Raw genomic sequence first — 23,362 nt, 5'->3', positions numbered from 1 at the left:
CACGCGGCACACTCTATCCTGCTCCTTTCTTCCTTTCACTGCTATGAAAGAAGAGATGAGCAGCAGACACATGTGGAAAAATGCAGAATCAATAGCAACACAAGAAGCGTGGGAGGACCATTTAATATATAAAAAAATTATATAGTCAGTGGTTTTTAACTGGTTTTGCTTGAGGATTTTACTCTGGAAATGAAGGGACGACCCAAGACATTATCAAACAGTTTGTCATAAACAGAAATATCCCTAAAATTATATATATATATATGTGTGTGTGTGTGTGTGTGTGTGTATATAGGCCTATATATATTATAAATGATCTTAATATAATATTGAATAAATTAATTTAAAAAATCAGACAATAATTCACTGCATTAAAAAACATTTATTCATTTATTCATTCATTCATTCGCCTTTGTTCTTTTTTTGGCAAAATCTTTTCTCTCTCTCTCTTTTTTTTTTTTTTACCGGACACACAGGCTTTGATGATAACAACAGATGATATGAGAAATGTTTTTTCCTTGAAATTTAGTTATTTTAGTATCATTGACAGCTGCTAATTTTTATTAATATACAGTTTTAAATTTTTTTATTTTAGTTAATGTTTTAGTAATTTTAGTTGTGTTTCATTTTCAGTAGTTTATATATATATATGGCTATTTTTATTTTTGATTCTTTTTTTTACCAGTTTTAGTAAAAGTAGTTTTTTTGTTTGTTTGTTTTTTCCCAGTAGTTTTTGTTTTATGTATGGCTATTCTATAATGTTCTATTCTTTTTTTTCACTTTATTAATTTCTATATCAGTTTTAGCTTTAGTTATTTTATCAACTTACTAAATTAAACTAAATTGAAATTAGGAATGTTGCATTGGCAATTAGCTGAGATAAAAAAAAAAAAAGTTTTTTATATTTTATTTCAGTTAACATTTCATTTTAGTTAGTTAGTTTATTTATTTTTAGTTTCAGCTTTAGTTACTTACAATAACCCTGGTTTGTAAGCCTATGTATTTGTTATTTTCCTATTTATGCATAATTAAAACTATAGTTGTAGATAGTTATTTGCATTCATTATTGTTTTGTCCTGCTGTCTGTGGCACACCAGTTGAGAAGCACAGATCTAGTACATTCACTCGGTCTGGTTTCTGCCAGCATGGTTGATATGAGGCCAGTAAATCACACTGGACGCCTCTTAACCTCTCTGTGATCTGAGCATTAAAGAAATATTTACAGTGTTTGAGCAATACATCTACAGCAAGATCCCTCTCAGGGATTGAGAGCGCACAAGCAGTATAACAATTCATTTTACAGATGAGGCTAAATGTCATTAATCATATTTGTTTATCCCTCATGTAAAACCAAGTACTACATCTCAGAAACAGAGGCGCTGCCAAATGGTTTCTACTGTAAATGTTTTCTGCCCATCGACACATTTGATAGACGGCTATGACAGATGTAAAACAAAACAACGGACAAACGAGGAGAAACTGAAACTTTTTTTAACAGAAAATCCTCTCATGAATATTAACTACAAATGGAATGACATTAGCATTTGAGCAGGATATTAATCATGTTCCCAGGCACCTGTCAGTGAGCGAATTGGATAAAACAACCAGCCAATCAGCAGCCACCATCATCAACAGACAACTAAAGTGATTTAAACAGCCTATCAGGAAGCTGGAGGGATTCTATCACAGACCTGACACTTGTTCTCCGTCTACAAATATAATCTAAATGTCAAAAAATGTACTTCCATTACTTGTTAGGAGGCATTTCATGTGTAGAGCAAGTCAATGCATTTTAATTAAAGATTACAAAGTTTTTCTTTGGAATAACATGCACCAATAAATCATATTTTAAGAAAGTAAACTTTGTTTTTACTGTACACACTCACACACCTTCTAGCTCTCTAGCTCACTTTTCTCAGTCTAACATATCAACTAGTGTGATGTCTGAATTTTAAAGTGAGCTAGATTAGTATCTAATATCACCCAAATGACATATCAAAGGGAAACGTGTTTCCTACTAAAGTTGAAGCTGAGGTTAGCACTACTGTCACATATCTTCACTTCCAAAAGGGCTTTGCTTCCCCTCACCTGAGGACAACGAATCAAACCGCAGAGGTTTGAGATTGTGACTGGAAGATTAGTGATACCTCAAAGCCATGTTAAAGTATCCGTTTAGAAACACGCTGAGGGTATGTTCTCTGACAAAGCGTGTGAAAGGATTTCAGCTGGGTATTTCTTCAGAGTTGCATCACAGTGCTTCACTTGGTGTCCAACTGGTAAAGTCCTGCTTTTCCTGTACAACTATGTAATAGGGTTGTAACGGTGAGGAAATTTTCCAACCGGTTAACCGACGTGTGACAACACCGGTAATACCGCCACGCTGCATTGAGCAGCCGCGTTCAGTTTTTAATTGTAGTGTCTACTATGTACAAGCCTACTATGTAACTCACTGCTTACCCACCATAGTATGAGGCATTGTTGGAGAAATTAACTAGCTAATCAGCTGTTTCCCAAACTGTGGTAGCCTAACTGTTGCACATCCATCATTTGAATGTTGTCGCACATATGGTGGAGTAATAACTTATTCGAAAAACGTTCATTCTCTTTACACTAAACATGTAGAATGAAATGTGTATATGTAATGAAAGATATAGATTTTACTGCATATTAGCCTGCTTATGTTGCTCAAGAGCATTAACTATTTAAGTACACACCAAACTAACCAGAAACTACCAGGTCGAGAGCTGTAGTTCCAACCACACAACTTTGAATAGTTGAACTATGTTTTTTTACAACACAACTTACAATCAGAATTTGCTTTTGGGAAACACACCCTCGGACAGCTATTTATTTATTCATAAAAGCAGACCTTCTCAAATGACAATTCACCAACTAGATGAGTAAAATTTGTGAACAAACTTTGAAGTTGGCTTGATAAACCTAGCCTGAAAGTTTGAAGCAGTTGGAAAAAAACTGAAGTTTGAAAATTTAGATAGACAGATTAGACATTTCATAGAATGTTTCAGCATGATTTAGCATATTTCTAACATAGTTTAACATGATTTACATGTTGTTTTAGCATAATTAGCGTGTTGTTAGCATGTTTTAGCATGATTAGCATGTTGTTATCATGTCTTTAACATGATTAGCATGTTGTTATCATGTCTTTAACATAATAAGCATGTTGATAGCATGTTATTGGCATGATTAGCATGTTGCTAACATGATTAGCATATTGCTAACATGTTTTAGTATGCTGCTAGTATGATATAGCATGTTGTCCTTGATAGTCATTAAGCTTTGCTAGTGATAGACAGCTTCAACACTCTATAAGTCTCATTGTACAAAGGTTTTGACCCCCTCAACATAAGTCTATGGGTCTTTTCATAGTTTTCGTCATTCTGTTTAATGAAAATCATGAGTCGGATCAGTTAGAAAAGACATAGCAACCCGAGTCAGACCAGTCTGAGGGTCTGACCCAATGGTGGTTCTAGCATGAAAACTCTAGGAAAAGATACAGTCCAAATTTTGTCTCAGAAGAAGAAGACGAAGATGCTTAAATAGCATTTAATAAAATCTAACTTACTATGACAATTCTAAGGCTCAGATATTTTTCAAAGTAGTCCATAAAGACCAGGCTATGTTTTTGCTGGCAAGGCACAGTATGTTTGTCTTGTTTTTTAACACAAATATCTAAACAGCCTTAAATCAAGATACATGTATGTATAGTATAGATACATGTATAGTATACGAAGATAGTTGAAGTCTTGTTTTCTGAGAAATTAAGCAAAATTAAGTGAGTTTATATTTAAAAGAACAAATATCTGCCAGTGAGGTATGAAAATGTGTTTTCCCATTGAACTATTATTATTTAATGGAGATCTGATGGAACTCATTTTCTGCTCCCTAGACATTTACATTTAGAAAATATGCTGACACATTATATTGTGTTCCCTTCAATTCGGTCCTTAAATTTTCTTTACTTGGTCTTAAAAAGGTCTTCAAATGACCTTCATAAAACCTGTACAAACCCTGAATAGCTTTAACTGAAAGGTGAGATTTCTTCCTTTCATTTTTGGCCTGTCGTTTGGCATAGTGGGCACAAATAATAAGATGGAGGAGAGGAAGATAAAATCACAGTGCCACCACAGCTGTAGCCCTCTGATACAAATAAATTCATAAAATCCAGCTGCTGTAGAAGGCCTGATTTATTAGAAGCTCTCACGAAAACGAGAGGTTTTGAGGTTTCACACGAGCTATTCGTCTCCCGCTATCTTCCAGCACTCTCCTCCTCGACTCCAGCTCTGATAAAAGCCCGTGATCTATGTCCTCGCCCCCTCCCACAGCCCCACCGGGCGACACAGACCAGAGCACGAATCACTTGACAGAGGAGAGGATGTTTTTCCCATAGTACAGTATGACATAATGCCTGTTTCAAAAGACAATGCACACAATCATAGCAACAAATGATTCACACTAGATCGGATGATTCTTTATAGAAAGACAGCTATGGGAAAAAGTCACCCGGTGATCAGAGCATCTCATATGACACCATTAACATGACAACACCTGCCAGTGCCTGTGCATTTGTGCAAGTATGTTTGCATGTGTGAGAAATATCCTGTTGACAACAGACAGCTGTGACGATGAGTGTGAGTGAAGGATCGAACTCGAGAGGACATGCAAACACTCTCAGTGTTTGACCCCAAATCCCTCTACACCCCCCGTATGACTGTGAAGTGACAGAGTTTTTATGCTGGCTGCAGATGTGCGTCAAGCTCATCAGATATTCAGACCATGGTGCAAAATGCTAAAGAAGAGCAGCTTGTTGAAGGGAAGCTGTCATTTCTTAACACTGCGCTCTCTTATAGTAGGAAGGACTCATTAAAGTAGATCAAATTCAATAAATCTATCTCTAAATCTATTTCTTGTCTGCTTGAATCATGTGTTTTTAAATTATATATACTAGCATGCTACCAGAATAAATCTCACTGGTGATCAGATTGTTTGGTTGGATATGGTGACATGGTGAGATTGGTATTGTGCTTTTTCATTGGACAACATTATATGACCAAGTGTCACAGAAAGCTGTCATACTTTTTAGCTGAGCAAATTAATATTCATGCTACAATGGATTATTTTCATTTGAACTAATTCATCTCATATGTGTTCCTACAGTACTACAGTGTGTGTACTTCCTTATTATATTGTGTCAAAAACTATACATTGGATGAGTAGTATGTTCAAATACCAGGCTCATTGAAAAAAAGGACCTGTAGCAACATTTCTACAAAATGATATTGCATTTCTTTCAATATCATTTCAATATATTTCAATATATTAATATATCGAAATCAATATATATATTTCGTGAAATTTCGTGACTTTTTCAAAGTGAAATGTCCAGTAAGTCGTGCTATAAAGAGGTTCAGTTTTACCGAAAACAGATGAATCTGGCAAAATTTTATTACAAAATGTATAAATGTCTAGTAATTTGCACTAAAATTTTAATACGGTTTTGAGTTTGAAAATAACTTACCACCTAAACTAAACCCTACCCTAAACCTATCAGATAGTGTTAACAACAGCAAACATGACCTAAAATGCATTTGCTGAAGAAACCATGTCATTTTAGCTTCAACAAATCTTTGAATTCTCTTATCGTGACTCATGATTTATAGGATTCATACCCGAGTGCTACACATCACAAGTGCAACGCTGTACCAGGTGAGCTATCAAGCAAGTTTACTATGTCAAAAAAAGCCACACATATGGAGCTGCTTATGTGATGCACATGCGAAAATCTATTAGTTTACAAATCATGCACTATGCTAAAAGCATTTTGAGGTCATAATACAGTATTGTGCAAAAAATGCACGAAAGTAAGTCTTTATTATTGAAAATCTGCCCCTGTTCTCAGAATTTATGTGACAAGGAATAAAATACTTTTTTTTTTTACTGCCACTAGTGTTCATTTAATCTGGAAACTGCAGTGAATTGTATTTCTATGTATGTTTTTTGTAGTTTTGCAAAACATGTAGGTAGAGGCACATTTTTCTATTGAGCTTATGTTGCCAAATATGCAGTATGCATGAAACAGTACACCAAAAATAACCATATGACGTACTACTTCAGCTGAGATTCTCAAGTATGCATTCAATGGGCACATTACTATCCAATGAAGCCATAACAGCAACATAGCACTGTAGGTCACATGACCGTGCTAATGTCCAGATTGTATTCAACACTCCTGGAGGTTTTCGAAGAATCCTTTTTGGTTCCCTTAAGAACCTTTCTGTGAAACATTCTTAAAAGAACCATTTTTTCTTAGTGTGAAGAACATTTTAAAAACGTTTTTCCACTATAAAGAACCTTTTGTGACATGGAAAGGTTCTATGGATGTGAAAAGTAGGTGACTTATGGAACCTTAGATGCCAAAAAAGAACCTTTGTTTTTAAAAGTGTAGCACAGAATTGTAACAAACCGCAGTCCGCTGATGTCATGTGACATCAAACCCAGAGTCTTACCTGGCAAAGAAGGATGCAGCAGCGGAGGTGCCACTGGAGGGCGCTGTGGTGACTGGGGCAGGAGGTGGAGCAGCAGGGCTGCTGTATGCACTGGGCCGGTCGGTGTTATAGCGGTTGAGCGCAGCTTCGTTTAGACCCTCCCGGTTGCCTTCTGACACCATCTGAGAAATCTGTATGCAAGTAAACATGGGTATTAAAAACAATCTGCAAAACGGCCAACTAAATGAGAGCAAATGGCTCTTGTTTACAGATAAACAAATGCAATATAGCTCAGGTAATGTTCTCAGTATTTTATGTCCCCCATGGCTCTTATTTCCCAGATATGCATGGGAAAAGGGGTGAAAACTCATTCTATTTGTGTCTGAACTACAGCAGCGTCTCTGGAAAGTGTCCTGGGTCACGCAGTGGCGGTGAATAAGTTTAGCACAGATTCTGCCAGGCCTTCAGATAAACAACTCAGCTTAGACGTGAGTCATGAGAAACAGTCCTGATAATTGCGCTGTGAAGGGCCCACGGCACGGCTGGCTTTCTTAAACAAGCATTCAGCCAGACCCACTCAGGGAGATTTGGAAATAATCCGGACACCCTCCCCTGGCCCAGCTGTAAATAGATGGTGAGGGCACTGCTGTTGCTGTGGGCCGGGGTCTGTCGTTTCGCCCCAAATAAGGACACACGAGTCCCTGAGGAGGATGAGCTCTGCTGTACAGTGAACCAGCAGCCCTCTGTGTGTTTACACAGAATGCTTCACAAATGTAGGAAAGTCTCACCCAGATAAGCCTGGATGGACAGTGAGAGAATCCAGATCTGTGCATTTGTCACTAAAATGTCCAGCATTGGACATACGTGCATCACAAGATCATTTTTATGTATTTTACATATTTTTTTATTAACACATTTTCACAAAAGCGTCATTTCCACCAAATATATTGTTTAATGACATTGTGTGATGGAAATGAAATTTTTAGCATCATTAATCTTTTTTTCTAAGGCTAATTTCACTGCTAAATGCATAAATACATAAAATTACATCATATTTTCACAATTAATACCTTGATTTTTCGTCACAAGACCATGCTCTTCAAGACACTATTGTACTTAAAAATACTATCATATACATACTAGAGCTATATTTATTATAAATTACATTAATATTATTAGATTGTATGCAATTTATTGTTTATTATTATTATTATATCACTTTTAATATAATGATGAATGTAAAAAATGAAGGTATTGTAACAAATTTTCAAGAATTAATGTGATCTTTATAAAAATTATAAATAAAATAAAATGATAATTTCTAAAAAATAATTTTACAAAAATAAAATAAAAACTAAGTTTTAAAACTGTAAGAAAAATGAATCCCTGGAGAAAGTGGCAGAAGTTAAAGAAACACCCACATATGATTTCTGTTATAATCTGCTTTATGTGGTAAAATAAAATAAAATAAAATTAAATTGATGAATGTAAAAAATGAAGGTATTGTAACAAATTTTCAAGAATTAATGTGATCTTTATAAAAATTATAAATAAAATAAAATGATAATTTTTAAAAAATAATTTTACAAAAATAAAATAAAAACTAAGTTTTAAAACTGTAAGAAAAATGAATCCCTGGAGAAAGTGGCAGAAGTTAAAGAAACACCCAAATATGATTTCTGTTATAATCTGCTTTATGTGTAAAATTAAATTAAATTAAATTAAATTAAATTAAATTAAATTAAATTAAATTAAATTAAATTAAATTAAATTAAATTAAATTAAATTAAATTAAATTAAATTAAATTAAATTAAATTAAATTAAATTAAATTAAATTAAATTAAATTAAATTAAATTAAATTAAATTAAATTAAATTAAATTAAATTAAATTAAATTAAATTAAATTAAATTAAATTAAATTTACTGCAATAAATTAAATTCTGCAAACAGGCCAACCAGTACCAACAGTGACTTTCACACCTCAGAGAACGAGAGTCTAAACTGAGCTGTTCACAGCCAAAGGCTCATGGTGTCTTCACAGCCTCACATGTGTTATTTCAGTCTGGCTGCAGGTATGGTGGCAAAACGCACAGCCGTCTTAAAATACTCCATGATAGCACATGACTGACTGGTATATTTAGCAGTGTCTGCACTCGTTACAGTTCTTTAACACTGCATTGGTCTGGGCAGACATCCATGTGACCGAGCACAGGATTTACAGTAGGTGTGTTTGCATTTGACAACTGCAGTAGCTGTTGGAGTAAAACGTATGGAACGAAATGTCACGGGAATAACCACAAACCATTAATAAACCTGATAATTTGCAGCTAATAATGAACACAATATTGATCCTTTGCCAACAAAAAAATCAGTAATATAGATTTATATAACAGTGGTCATCATAAACAATATTATCCTACGACATACTGAAGAACGGGTCAATCTATAAGGCTTACAGAGGGCAATATGAGAAATATTAAAAAGCTTTTATCCCGTATTAATGAATGGATTAAGCTAGTACACACAAAGCTAAATCCTGCTCATTCGGTACACACTTGTCAAACGATGATAATAGTCATTATCTAATTCTGATCATGCAAATCTCCCTCCCTAAGCCAAGCCAGAACAATTATGGAAACTAAGTTGCAAAAATGGGTGTTTCGAAGCCAGAATCATGAGCAAATTAACATATATAAGCCTATTAAATATTCAGAAACAGTCAATCATGACAGATCATATACAAGTCTTAAAGAAACAGTTCACCCAATAATGAAAATGTGCTGAAAATGTATTCACCCTCAAGCCGTCCAAGATGTAGGTGAGTTTGTTTCTTCACCAGAACAGATTTGGGAAAATTTAGCATTACATCACTTCTGCAGTGAATGGGTGCCGTCAGATCATGAGAGTAGAATGAGAGTACAAAGGTAGCCGGAAGCAAAGGTTAGTAAAAAAAAACAAACATCTTGATGGATTTGTTTTTTTACAAACACACACCTTTTCACTTCACATGACGTTATTTGATGGACTGGAGTTGTGTGGATTGCTTGTGGATTATTGTAATGTTTTTATTAGCTGTTTGGACTCTCATTCTGACGGCACCCATTCACTGCAGAGGATCCATTCGTGAGCAAGTGATGTAATGCTAAATTTATCCAAATCTGTTCTGATGAAGAAACAAACTCATCTACATCTTGGATGGCCTAAGAGTGAATAAATTTCAGCAAATGTTCATTTTTGGGTGAACTACTCCTTTAAAGGTACAGTAGCAAAAGAGTCTGTTTAATTCTCAAAAAAATCTCCATAAAACTAAAGAATGCAATAAAAGTGTACTATATGGACTTTATAAAAATACTTCTGAATCTTCAATGAATGTTTGTTTTCCATGAGGCAATTCTATCCTCATGGTGGCATTGAAACGACTCAGCCCTGCTCACAGCCAGTCAGATCATCTGGGAACCGACGGCTGATTTGCCATCTGCCATCTGTGCAGGAATGAGAAGAAGGAGCATTAAATACCAGCAGTGCCAACAGCACAGATTGCACCTCTCTGCCCATCCTTCCATCATCTCTCCTTCCATTCTCCTCTCTCATTTACTTCTCCTCTCTCTCCTCTGTCTGATAGTAGCCCTTTGTTTGCCCAAATGTAATGCCCCCATCCATCTATCCATCCATCCACGTTCTACTGTTTGACATTGACTCAGACCTTCATACTGCTTTGCTGGTCCATATGGCTTTGTAAAGCTAAATTAAAAATCTTAGCATTTCTGATATCAGTCAGATAAAGGTTATTCAAAGATCGACAGATAGCCGGCTACATGGTAAGTCTTCTGTCCAAGTTCTCCAGTTGCAAATAATGCACTGTAGGACAGTTTTCTTACAGTATTTTTATATGAACAAAAGGTATATGTTTACGCTATTCCCATATTTTTAAATATAAAAAAATATTTTAAAAAATGGGTCAGTTTAAAAACCATGCCTAATAAGAGTGTTATTAAACTATAAAAATAAAAATAAATAATAAAATAAAATAAACGCATGTTAAAAAACTGTTATTAAATTATAAAATAAAATAAAACAGTTAAAGAACCATGCCTAATAAGAGTGTTATTAAAATAAAATAAAATAAAATAAAATAAAATAAAATAAATGGATTATAGTTTAGGAACAATCAATGTTAAAAAAACTGTTATTTAATTATAAAAATAATAAAATAAAATAAACAGATTGTACATATCCACGCAAAGAAATGTCTAATGCTAATCAAGTCTTATTTTGAAAACAAAATGCAGATAATCAAGAGGATCCTGAATTTCGTGAACTTTAAATCTTGAGAAGATAAACGTGATATATAATGCCTTAGTATGTTATAAAATTGCAAATACTAAAGTGAGGATTCTCAATATTGCAGAAAATATCACTCTAGTGATTTATTCAAGCATATTAGAATGCCCTGAGCACAATGATAGCAACTTCACCACAGATGACAAATTGCCAAGTACGTCCCTGTGCGTGTGTGAAATCAATATCCAGCACTTGTAATTTTATGGATGTCACATTTCATGTTTCAACAGCAGGCTGGCCCCCCCATGTGACTGCACCAGCTCCAGGTTTACATGAGACTGGGGCCAAGTGCAGGTTTGATGGATGAGGAAGGTAGAGAACATTTCTGAGAATGGAAATTTCCTGATACAGCAGAAATACCCAAGAGAGGAACGGAAAGATCTAAAAGAAGCCCTTGAGTGGAGGTTTCCTTCCACCCCGTTCCCCAGTGGCCCCCTTCACACCCACAAGAAGAGACTTCCTCATTCATCATAATTAAAGCCGGAACACACTGCACTGCCTGGATACTCCTCTCCTGGATATGTTAACTATTCTTCACCATCCCCTGAGCGCTCTCTATATCTATGTGTGACAGTTCACATTCACTTCTCAATTCAGATGGGATGGAATACAGTATACAATACTTACAGTCCTGGATAGGAATAACACACCGGAGATGGGCTACAGAAAAAAATTAAACCATGGGATATGCTTAAGGGGATGACACATATTTTTCAGGTACAGTATAAAAAAAGTACAGTACAGTAGTTAGTGTAAATATGAAAAATTGAATTTTGAATGGCCACATTCCACAGGAAGCTAAATTGGAGCTTGAATGAAGGAAGAGGAATTTACTGAATTGCAACCATCTGTCCACCTGTCCATTCATCCATCCATCCGTCTGTCTGTCTGTCTGTCTGTCTGTCTGTCTGTCTGTCCATTCATCCATCTTTCCATTCATCCATCTATCCATCAATCAATCTATCTATCTGCCCATCCGTCCAGTAATCCATATTTCTATTTGTCCATCCATCCATCTATCCAACATTCAATCTATTTGCCATCCATCCATCTTTCTATTAGTCTATCCATCCGTCCACCGTCTTCTACTCGTCCATCCATCCATCCATCCATGACCTTTATATTTGTCTATTCATTTGTCTATCCATCCATCCGCCCATCTGCCAATCCATTCATCTATCCTTCCATCCTTCCATCTATTTGCATCCATCCATCTTTCTGTATTTACCATCCATCCATCAATCTTTCTATTCATCTATCCATCCATCTTTCTGTTTGTCCATCCATCCATCCATCCATCCATCTTTGTATTCATCTATTCATCCATCTATCCATCAATCAATCTATCTGCCCATCTGTCCATTAATCCATCTTTCTATTTGTCCATCCATCCAACACTCAATCTGTCTATCTGTCATTCATCTATCTGTCTTTCTGTTCATCTATTCATCCGTCCACCATCTTACTATTCGTCCATCCATTCATCCATCCATAAATCTATCCATCATTCACCTTTATATTCATCTATTCATCTGTCTATCCATCAGTCTATCTCTCTATTTGTCCATCCATCCATCCATCTATTCATCCATCTATCCATCAATCAATCTGTCTGCCCATCCGTCCATTAATCCATCTTTCTATTTGTCCATCCACCCATCCATCCAACAATCAATCTGTGTATCTGCCATTCATCCATCTCTTTCTGTTCATCTATCCATCCGTCCACCATCTTTCTATTCGTCCAGCCATTCATCCATCCATAAATCTATCCATCCATCCACCTTTATATTCATCTATTCATCTGTCTATCCTTCAGTCTATAGGTCTATTTGTCCATCCATCCATCCATCCATCCATCATCTTTCTATTTGTCTATTCATCTGTCGAACCATAAATCATTCTATCACTTTTTTATTTTTCAAACAAAGTTTTGTCAAGTCAACATTTACATTTTTCTAGTTAAAAAATTGTCATATGAATTCCTTTGACAATTTCTTTGAAATTCTACATTTTAATTCATTTGCATTTTACATTCTTATAGAAATTAAAATTGCAATTCTGCATCATGTTTGCTACCTCAATTTAAATCAAATTCAAATTTGGGAATTTAATTGCCATAGACATCCTCAATCCAATGCAATTGCAAACATACGGCAACCATTAAAGCAAGACATATTGTTGTCAGTGGTGACTCATGCAATTCTCCTGTTCTTATTTTGGCAAGATTTACATTGATTGTGACATGAAGGAGTAGGCGAGTAGCCAGCTAGCTTGACCTGATGAATGTAAAATAGGGAATATTTGTATTCAGTTTATGTATAATCTATGAAGTAGAGAGACTCTTTGAATGAATCAATTTAATAGCTCTTGACAGAGCAAAGGAGACCCCCTACGCCTTACAGATGCTCTCTGCCCATAGTATAAACTCCAGCCAAGGAACCAGTTTAACAAGGGACTTTTTCTTGAAATAATAAACATAGATTCAACAGTTTATATAAAAACATATTCAAGACTGAAGTTGCCTCGTCATGCCTTTAAATGGGCCTGTGATGTAGACATGGACACAAGCTGGAAGTGTCCGTTGGGTGGGAGCCACATTCCTCCTCCAAAGAAAGGGATGTAGGTTTTAGAAAAGAGCCCTCCTTGAGGAGATTTTATAAGGGATAAGACAAAGTCCACATGGAATGTCAGAGCTCTGTGTGTGGCACACCAACTGTTTTTATAACAAGGTCCTGCATCCAGGGTAATTGTCACTATCGGAGTGACTCTCCAACGCAAGCTTAACGGCTTCCTGTGCACAAAAACCAGCCCCTTGGGCAATGAAAGAGAGCGAGGGGGTGGGAGGGGGTAGAGAGATACAGAAAATAAAACACATCTTAGCCAAAGTAAACAGAAGTGAAAAGCAGAGGAGTCACAAAAGACTCATTGAGATGGAGAGGGAGATACAGAGCTCAGCTCAAGGAGGAGAAGAACAGACAGAACAAGGGAGAGCTGAGAGACGTGTGTCTAAAGGAAGACGTGATTAGAGTGAGGTGAAGGGTGTGCCCCAGTTTCTTGTTCTTGTTCCATTTTCATGGGACTTCCTTGTTCCATCATGCTGTTTAACAACTGGCACAATCAAGATTAGACCCACCAAAACTCTGACCATGAGAATCTTGTGGGACCAGATCAAACACTCGGACTGTAACACACATTCAAGACCAAATTCTCAGACAAAATGCTAGCCTTTTAAGGAATAGTTCACCCCCAAATGAAAATTCTGTCATTATTTGCTGATTATTTATTCTGTCATTAAATAATAATAACAATATATAAAAAGTAAAAATACAAAAATAAGTAAATAAAATGCATGTGTACATTTATAAAGCATACAAAGATAAAAATACAAAATATTAAAATGTTATCATATTTATAAAATTATTATTATTAATAAAAAAATATTATACATGTTTACGTAATAAATAAATATGTGCCACAAAAGAAAGATTTTGAAAGAAACTTTACAGATTATACTGTCCATATAACAACAGGCTCCAAAAAAAAAAAAAATCTTAAAATGATAAAAGCATCACATAATTCAGAAAGTCATTTTTTCACTGCAAACGTAACTCGAGAGCAGCTTGCAAATCGAATATGGCGTTATGGAGCGAGTTTGACGTCAGTAACATCAAACGTCCATTGTTCTTGAGCATCTCTAAGCGAAATATCATAATGTCAAACCCAGTTAGTAAATAATGACAGATTTTTTTTCTCTTTTTTTTTTTTTGCTTAAAGTATTCCTTTGAATTCTTAGATGTGCCTGTGTTCAATTACAGTGAACTTCCTTTCAAATCACTTGAATATGTGTTATTATAAAATGATTTCACATTCAAGGACGTTGTCAAATGCAGACAAACCTGAGACCACATTTTTTTTATATTACGTAATGGCTTATTGCTTTAACACTTTTAAATGCTTTGAAATAACAATTTATTCCTGATTAACTCATGATGTCAACATTTCAGAGTACTTCAAATCACTTGAATATGTGTTATTATAAAATGATTTCAAATCCAAGGACGTTGTCAAATGCAGACAAACCTGAGACCACATTTTTTTAATATTACGTAATGGCTTATTGCTTTAACACTTTTAAATGCTTTGAAATAACAATTTACTCCTGATTAACTCATGATGTCAACATTTCAGAGTACTGTTTTGTCTAATAGCCAGATTAAAATCAACCTGTTCTGGATTTCTCATTCTCTCTCAAAAACACATACTAACACATACTAACTAACACAATCCACCTGTCTGTGGATTCCATATAAAAGACTATTGTTCATTTAAACCACCACCAGAGCTTCCAAAATATCCCCTCCAGGTTGACAAGAAAAAAAAAACACACTTGGTCTAGATTATTGGACTTCTATATGAAGAATAAGTGAGTTGAGGGCTATGTATGACAACAAATATGTGTTCATGTTTCTGTACCAAATAACATCTGATCAAAATATGCTTAGTACTATGTTCTTGGTATAAATGTAATCACTGGAAATGTCCTATGGTATAACATCATGTTATTATTTTCATTCCTTTATGGTTTCCCTAATCAAAATCAGCGGTTACTGCAAAGCTTCACATTGAATCTGTGCATTCTGAGCAGAAGCAAATGTTTGAAACAAATTCTGCAGATGTTTGCGTGTGTGGAAGGTCTCATTGAGAAACAGACTTAAAAAGTATGCACAACTGCCTGAAGCAGAGCCGCACTACAACATACTCCACATTAAATATGCACGACAGATACAGTATCTCTTTCTCAAAAGAAATCCCATAATGCATAGGGGAAGTCGTGGCCTAATGGTTAGAGAGTCGGACTCATAACCCAAAGGTTGCGGGTTCGAGTCTCGTACCAGCAGGGATTGTAGGTGGGGGGAGTGAATGTACAGCGCTCTCTCCCACCTTCAATACCACGACTGAGGTGCCCTTGAGCAAGGCACCGAACCCCCAACTGCTCCCCGGGTGCCGCAGCATAAATGGCTGCCCACTGCTCCGGGTGTGTGTTCACGGTGTGTGTGTGTTCACTGCTGTGTGTGTGCACTTTGGATGGGTAAATGCAGAGCACTAATTCCGAGTATGGGTCACCATACTTGGCCACATGTCACGTCACTTAATTAGGTGTCATTTCAATAATAAAGCATATTTACAAACGTCTACTGTATATACACTACTTACAAAACCTAAAATTCTTTTCATTGTCAGATGAATCCTCTTACGAGAGACTCATGACCTGTAACTAGTTAATTAGATCATTCTCATACAAAAGTGTCTTTGTTTCAAGACCCAAGTTCAGTGAAAGGACACATTTGCAAAACATTCCTCTAAATCTACATGGGATTTTAAAGACTTCATTTTTTTAATTGAATCAAGGAACATTTAGGGGAGTGAATGTACAGCGCTCTCTCCCACCTTCAATACCACGACTGAGGTGCCCTTGAGCAAGGCACCGAACCCCCAACTGCTCCCCGGGTGCCGCAGCATAAATGGCTGCCCACTGCTCCGGGTGTGTGTTCACGGTGTGTGTGTGTTCACTGCTGTGTGTGTGCACTTTGGATGGGTAAATGCAGAGCACTAATTCCGAGTATGGGTCACCATACTTGGCCACATGTCACGTCACTTAATTAGGTGTCATTTCAATAATAAAGCATATTTACAAACGTCTACTGTATATACACTACTTACAAAACCTAGAATTCTTTTCCTTGTCAGATGAATCCCACAACTCTTACGAGAGACTCATGACCTGTAACTAGTTAATTAGATCATTCTCATACAAAAGTGTCTTTGTTTCAAGACCCAAGTTCAGTGAAAGGACACATTTGCAAAACATTCCTCTAAATCTACATGGGATTTTAAAGACTTCATTTTTTTAATTGAATCAAGGAACATTTACCCACTCAGCCACTTAAATGAAGCCAGATCAAAGCGTCGATTTCCAAACACAGCCACCTGAACATTCCTTAAGAGATTCCTGTTTATGTCTACCTATAAACAGCCTTGTATTCACACTTGATTCAAAATGGTTTTGAGACTCTACTGAATGCTCACAGGGGAAACATTTAAGTGCATATTCCTCTTGTGCCCCATGATTGAGCCTGACAAAATTAAAAATAGTAAATGGCCTATAGCTATGCTCATGATTCAAATGCAGTTGCAGCCTCTAAAAAAGGTTGCTGCTTTCAGAGGGGAAAAAATGGCATGCATCTTTAAATGGTTAATACATTGCAAGCTCATTGCAACAGCATTCAATGTGCAGATGCATCCAAATGTTGTATTTATATAATGCTTTATAAGTATGTAAGTTATTCTGTACTAAAAGGTATTGGAAGGAATTATTTAACTTAAAATACCACATTAAGAATGTGTTATTTCTATATGCACTATTTTGAGTAACCAATTATATGATATATGCATTTTTATATTCTATTTAATACTGTATATGCACTACAATATGTTATATTTACACAAATAGATTAATCATATGCAAAACCCATAGACAAAGTGAACAAATTTTGTCAAGTGAAGTGAACTTAAACAGATATACTCAAACTGAGTATGTGGGGATTAGTGAACACTACATAGGGACCCTGTAAATTGGAACGCAGCTCAAGAAACATTGATCATCCTGACAAATCATTAAATGTTTAAGGTAACAATACTATATGCACCTCTGTGTACGGTTGAATTTATTTTATAAGATTCAAATCTCCACAGAGCAGCTGATTCTATGCTATTCAACATTCCTTTGTACTTAATAGAGTCTAAAGCAGCTGACGCTCCCTGATAAGCCACTGCGACTCCAGAGAAGACATCTCTCTGATGAGATCTAATCAACCTGCTGTGACTTAATTCACTTAGGCTTTACTAAAAAGACTCCTGAGTGCCTCAATTCAGTTTGCGGCAAGTTCTTTTCCTGTTAAGACTGAAGACTGACAACATACGCCAAAACTGAATTATCCCTCTTAAAACAAAAATCTCTCATTTGGACCTTATTAAAATGCTTGTTCAAATCTGACATGTTGACTCTTGCAGGTAGAAATGCACTAACCTTGGATCTCAGAGTGAAATAACTAGGAATTAGGTCTCAAGTGGACTGATTGTCACTCACCTGCCTGCCAGAAATGAATGGTTTGCTCTCCAGTGATATTATCTAGATTCCATACCATTACAGAGAGCGGAGAAACTAAATGAACTAGCCTTCCAAGGTTTCTCCGTCTCTACAAACACAGTAGACCAAAAGAACTAGGCTTTTGTCCAAACAAATGAATCAAATCGCGGAGAAACTAAATGAACTAGCCTTCCAAGGTTTCTCCGTCTCTGCAAACACAGTAGACCAAAAGAACTAGGCTTTTGTCCAAACAAATGAATCAAATTGATTCTCTGAAAAGGTTCCCTCGACCCCATGCAGTCTATATAAAATGTAATTCCTTCCGTCCGATACATTACCAATGCACATTAGGCCCAGAGGGTCTCCCAAAGGACTGTATCATTAGATTACAACATTAACCACAATGTGCAAACAACACCTCATTACATCAGGCGGCACTTCTCCCCAAAGGGACGCTCCAACCCTCCAACCATGAATAAAAAAATTAAGGTTTTGTTCCAAAAAAAATTAATGAGCTGTCTTGAAGCCTACTTTTAGGCAGCATCCTAACTGAACCTCATAAGTGACTGATTTAGAACACTCTCCATTGCCACTTTCTGGGATGCATTGCTAAGACAATGATGCAATAACGACAGACAGACAAGTAGACAGATGGACGGACAGACAAGATAGAATGACAGACAGAACAAACAAATGATAAACAGAAAGACTGAAAGACACACAGATAGATACAAAGATAGAACGAAAGACAGCATGGATGAATGATTGACAGAAAGATAGACAGACAGGCAGACAGGCAGATACAGAACAATAGACAAACAGATAGACAGATAGAACAATAGACTGAACAAATGAACATTAGACAGATAAATACAATGACAGAACATACAAAGGCTGGAACAAATGAATGATAGACAGGAACATAGACAGACTGACAGAACCATAAACAGAATGAATAAATGATAGACAGACAGACAGACAGACAGATAGATTGCTAGATAGATGGATAAGGCTTCACATATGCCTACCTGATAAGGATAGAGTGTGACGTCATTGGCTCTTGACACGTGTCCAGATGTCCAGGTGCCGTCCAGGTATTGGTGAGCTTGGAGTGCGACAGAACTCAACACAGCTCCATTAGAGTTGCTGGGGCAGCTGGGTAGATGAGGCTGTTGCGGTCCTGTGGACTTTCCTGCGTGGCCGGGCGAGTTGCTTTTCTTCTCCACACCATTGCTCACCCCCAGACTGTTGGGTTTGGATCCGTGTTTGGGGAATGCTGGGTGGTGGGAACTGCCGCCGTTGCTCGCATTGGTGGTTGTTGGGGTGGAACTGGATGTGGTGGCAGAAACGGTAGCAGAGGTGGAGGAGGCCGAGGAATGGTTGCCTGTAGGGAGGAACGCCCAGTCTCGAGGTGGCGTGGGACCCTGGAGGATGCTGCGGGATCCCACCAGGGAGGCCAGGGATGGAGGAGAGCCAGGAGATACATCACACTGCTCCAGACTCAGCACCATGTGGACGGCCTCCTGCTTCAGCTGACTCAGGTGGGTGGCACACACGTCACAGCGACCGTCACGCTCGTTCCATGCCTTACGTGTGCTGTTGGGCACCTGCAGTTTATCATGGAGCAGCAGGGAGAAGGAGGGATCCTATGGAGAGAGAGGGAACAAAGAGGGAAAATAGAGGATTGTGGACACATGTACTCTTAAAATTGCCATAGCAGTGCCATGAAGAATGAATCTTTCAGTGAACAGTTCTTTGAACCATTATTTTAAGAGTAAAGAACATGTTAATAATATAAAGAACACCATGAAGAACCTTTTGTGCAATGGAAAGGTTCTATGGATGTTATAGTTTCTTCATTGAACCATAGGTGCACAACCACAGATTGATTGATTTTAAAATGTCCCTATACCAACATTAAAACCACTCATGAAAGAAAACTCCAAAACAAATCAATTTTTTTCTCTCTGTTGCTTCTCATAGACATCAATGAGATGAAATGGAGACTTTTGCTACTTTTGTCTACAGATTCTCAGATGTTTCTCCTGAAAACAGACCATATAGCTCAAATGTACTGAAAGAGTCTCAGACTGTCCTCAAGACTCCAAAATGTGCAGTCAAGAGTCTTTTGCTACTAATTTTAATTTAAACACACGTATTTTTCATCAAATGTTCATCTCAATTCGATAATTAAATTCTCTATCCATCATTTACTCATGTGGTTCCAATCCTTTATGACTTACTTTCTTCTGCAAAAAATCAAAAGAAGATATCTCAAACAACATTTGGAACCAAACAACATTGGACCACATTGATATCTTCTTCTGTTTTCCACACAAGAAAGAACGTCATACAGGTTTAGAATGAAAAGTGAGAAAATAATTACAGCATTTTCATTTTTGGTTGAACTATACCTTTAAAATAAATTAATAAAGAAACAAATGAGTTGACAAAGTTATACACAAAATAATTTAAGCTGCTATCCACATTGTTTTATCTATTAATCTGTACTCAAACTGTATGACCAAATTGTTTCATTTTATGTCTATTTTTATTCTTAATTTGATTTAGTTTTAGGAGGACGTCTTGATTGATGAAACAACTGAGAACTCAATTAAGTCTTCTAAGCAATGAATGAGCAACCTCTGAGCAACTGAACTTTCCTCTGGGCAAACATACACCCTTGGTTCCTCCATTGTCTTTCCTTAAGCAGTCTTAAACAGACTAAATGAGTCTATCTTCACGGGTAAGTAATTACATACAACAATCATTAATTTATCGCCACACAACCATGGAATTTATTTCCAAGACATTCACATGATGTCACCACAGAGAAGCGCCATGAACTTATTACAGGCACAATCCCCCAGAGCATCCTGGGGTTAAGTGCCTTGCTCAAGATCTGATTGGTTCATGGCGCACTTCCTGCAGGGATCAAACCACCAACCTTCTAGTTACCAGCCATGAGCCTAAACCACTGCACCAATTAATGACTAATTGAAATCTGCTGATGATGGTATATTCACCAAGCATAAACGATGTGCACATTATTTTTGTATAGTAACATTATGCAGAATACAATTATAATGCAAATAACGCCTTTGTTCTCACGCTTTGTCAGTCTGGATTTGGTCTGCTCCTTATTTTTTCTGTCTTCCAAGTCTTCATTAGCATAAAGCAACCAATTATCTGGCTTTGGTGCATCATCACACCATGTGCTTGAGCATTCCATGAGATGAAGATCATAATTATGTTTTGGCACATGCTCACAGGGCAGTGTGAAGATGCAGGAATGATTTTAATTAGATTAATTGACATACGGGGGATGACATCATCCTTTCATCACACAAGGGAAGAAACGCACACTTGCAATGACTTAGTGGACACTCAGAAATAAATATAATTAATCTTTCATTCTGGTGCATCCCATCTGTGTATTGTTTTTGATTAAGACATTGACTTAAAAGCTACATTACACAAAATAGTTCCGCCACAAGGAAGAATTAAGAGATCTCACAATTGTATTTTTTTTCTTATGGCCCAAGTTTATCACAATTAACAGTTGGAATTTCATATTATGGAGCTCATCATAATGGCTAGATGGATTCTAATTAGCATCCCCAATGCCTTGACAGATACTTGACCTTTTTAGCATCTAGACAGTGCTTGTTAGACACTATAGTGGTGCATCGGTCTCCAACTGCAGTAGTCGTGGAGAGGTGTTAACGTTAAACCAGCTAGTATAACAATTAACCTTAAACATTGGGTTTAGAGGCCGCGGGCCCAAGTTTATCACAATTAACAGTTGGAATTTCATATTATGGAGCTCATCATAATGGCTAGATGGATTCTAATTAGCATCCCCAATGCCTTGACAGATACTTGACCTTTTTAGCATCTAGACAGTGCTTGTTAGACACTATAGTGGTGCATCGGTCTCCAACTACAGTAGTCGTGGAGAGGTGTTAACGTTAAACCAGCTAGTATAACAATTAACCTTAAACCTTGGGTTTAGAGGCCGCACTCATTTATGCATGCAGACAGGCTGAATTAGAACTGCAGCTAATGACAATGTGTTGCAGATTCATGTGCATGAAATCTGGCAACACCATGAGATCTTGTAGTTAACTAAAACAATAAAACAACTTTTGTTCATTTATAAAATAAACTTTAACTGAAATTAAATAAAATGTATAATTATAATATATATAAAAACTATAATATATATAATATTGTAGTTGTAACTATAATAATATATAAAAACGTAAATATTTATTTTTATTTCAGTTAGATGCCAAGGCAACATTTCTCACCTTCATTTGCAGTTTAATTTGATATACTAAAATAATAAAAACTAAAACAAATATATATGAATGGAAAGTATAGGCCTATAGACATATTTAAAACAAAAATAAATACAAAATAAATAAAAATGGCAAAACCACAACAAAATTACAAATAAAGTATTTATAAAAAAACATAATAGTATCTAAATGGTACTAAAATAACTTCAAATGAACAGCTGAAACAAGTAGGATGTTGTTGAAAATCACAACCTAGTTTTCTTCCACATTCTGATATATTTCAAAATAAAACCGTACATGAAACAAGATAAGTATGCACTTACATGATGTTATCCATCTCAAATTTATTGGATTGTAAAAAATGGATGTCATATACCAGGCAGTTGAAAAACTAGTGGGCTTGGTGACCAAGAGATCAAGGTTGGACTGGTTAGCATTGTTAGTTAGCCCTGGCTGGTAAATGCTGTAACTGCATCAATTTGTGAGGGCAAAAAAAAAGATCTTTCTCCATTGTTGAAGCTCTGTATTCTGGCTATATGTACAAGCGTCACTTCAAGTCACAAATATTTCTTTATATTTTAGATGTTTGTCAGTGACCATTTTTAGAGAGCCTTGTGTCCTTGTTGGTCATGTCAACTAAAAATAAAAAGCATTTAAGAGGTAAATCAAGCAAAATTTCATTTTGATGGAAAATTCTCCACCTTATGTATGGAGGTCATGTCAACTAAAAATAAAAAGCATTTAAGAGGTAAATCAAGTAAAATTTCATTTTGATGGAAAATTCTCCACCTTATGTATGGACACCTTATGTATGGACACAGCTATTTGCAACTTCAACGTGCAAGTCTTTCTGTGTCATTCTCTTCCAGTTATTTTAATTCCAAAAACAGTCTGTTATGCTACTTGATATTGTATTACTGTTGCATTACTATTGTGTTACTGGTATTTGTTATCATATTATTATCATTCATTATTATGATCATAAACACATTGGTTTGTAGTGCAAATAGGTTTATTGTTTACTGCACCTTTTTATTCTTCTAGTTATCTACCTATAGC

The 23,362-nt window shown here is 36.2% G+C and overlaps 1 protein-coding gene across 1 annotated transcript in view; it reads right to left on the bottom strand.

The window, feature by feature from the left end:
* Positions 1-6,210: 6,210 nt before the first annotated feature.
* LOC107729231 (kinesin-like protein KIF26B) overlaps positions 6,211-23,362 on the bottom strand; it is a 44,511-nt gene continuing 27,359 nt past the window's right edge. Inside the window, exons 3-5 of the mRNA XM_016539663.1 lie at positions 19,028-19,645; positions 6,528-6,697; positions 6,211-6,295 (exon numbers count right to left, since the gene is read on the bottom strand). Coding sequence (XP_016395149.1) covers positions 6,211-6,295; positions 6,528-6,697; positions 19,028-19,645 — 873 coding nt within the window. The remainder of the gene's footprint in view (positions 6,296-6,527; positions 6,698-19,027; positions 19,646-23,362) is intronic.

The sequence above is a fragment of the Sinocyclocheilus rhinocerous genome, unplaced genomic scaffold, assembly GCF_001515625.1.
Source record: "Sinocyclocheilus rhinocerous isolate Xijiao unplaced genomic scaffold, SAMN03320098_v1.1 scaffold1268, whole genome shotgun sequence".
Lineage (NCBI taxonomy): Eukaryota > Metazoa > Chordata > Actinopteri > Cypriniformes > Cyprinidae > Sinocyclocheilus > Sinocyclocheilus rhinocerous.
The sequence above is the reverse complement of the archived record's forward strand: the minus strand, read 5'-3'. Positions and strand labels throughout refer to the sequence as shown.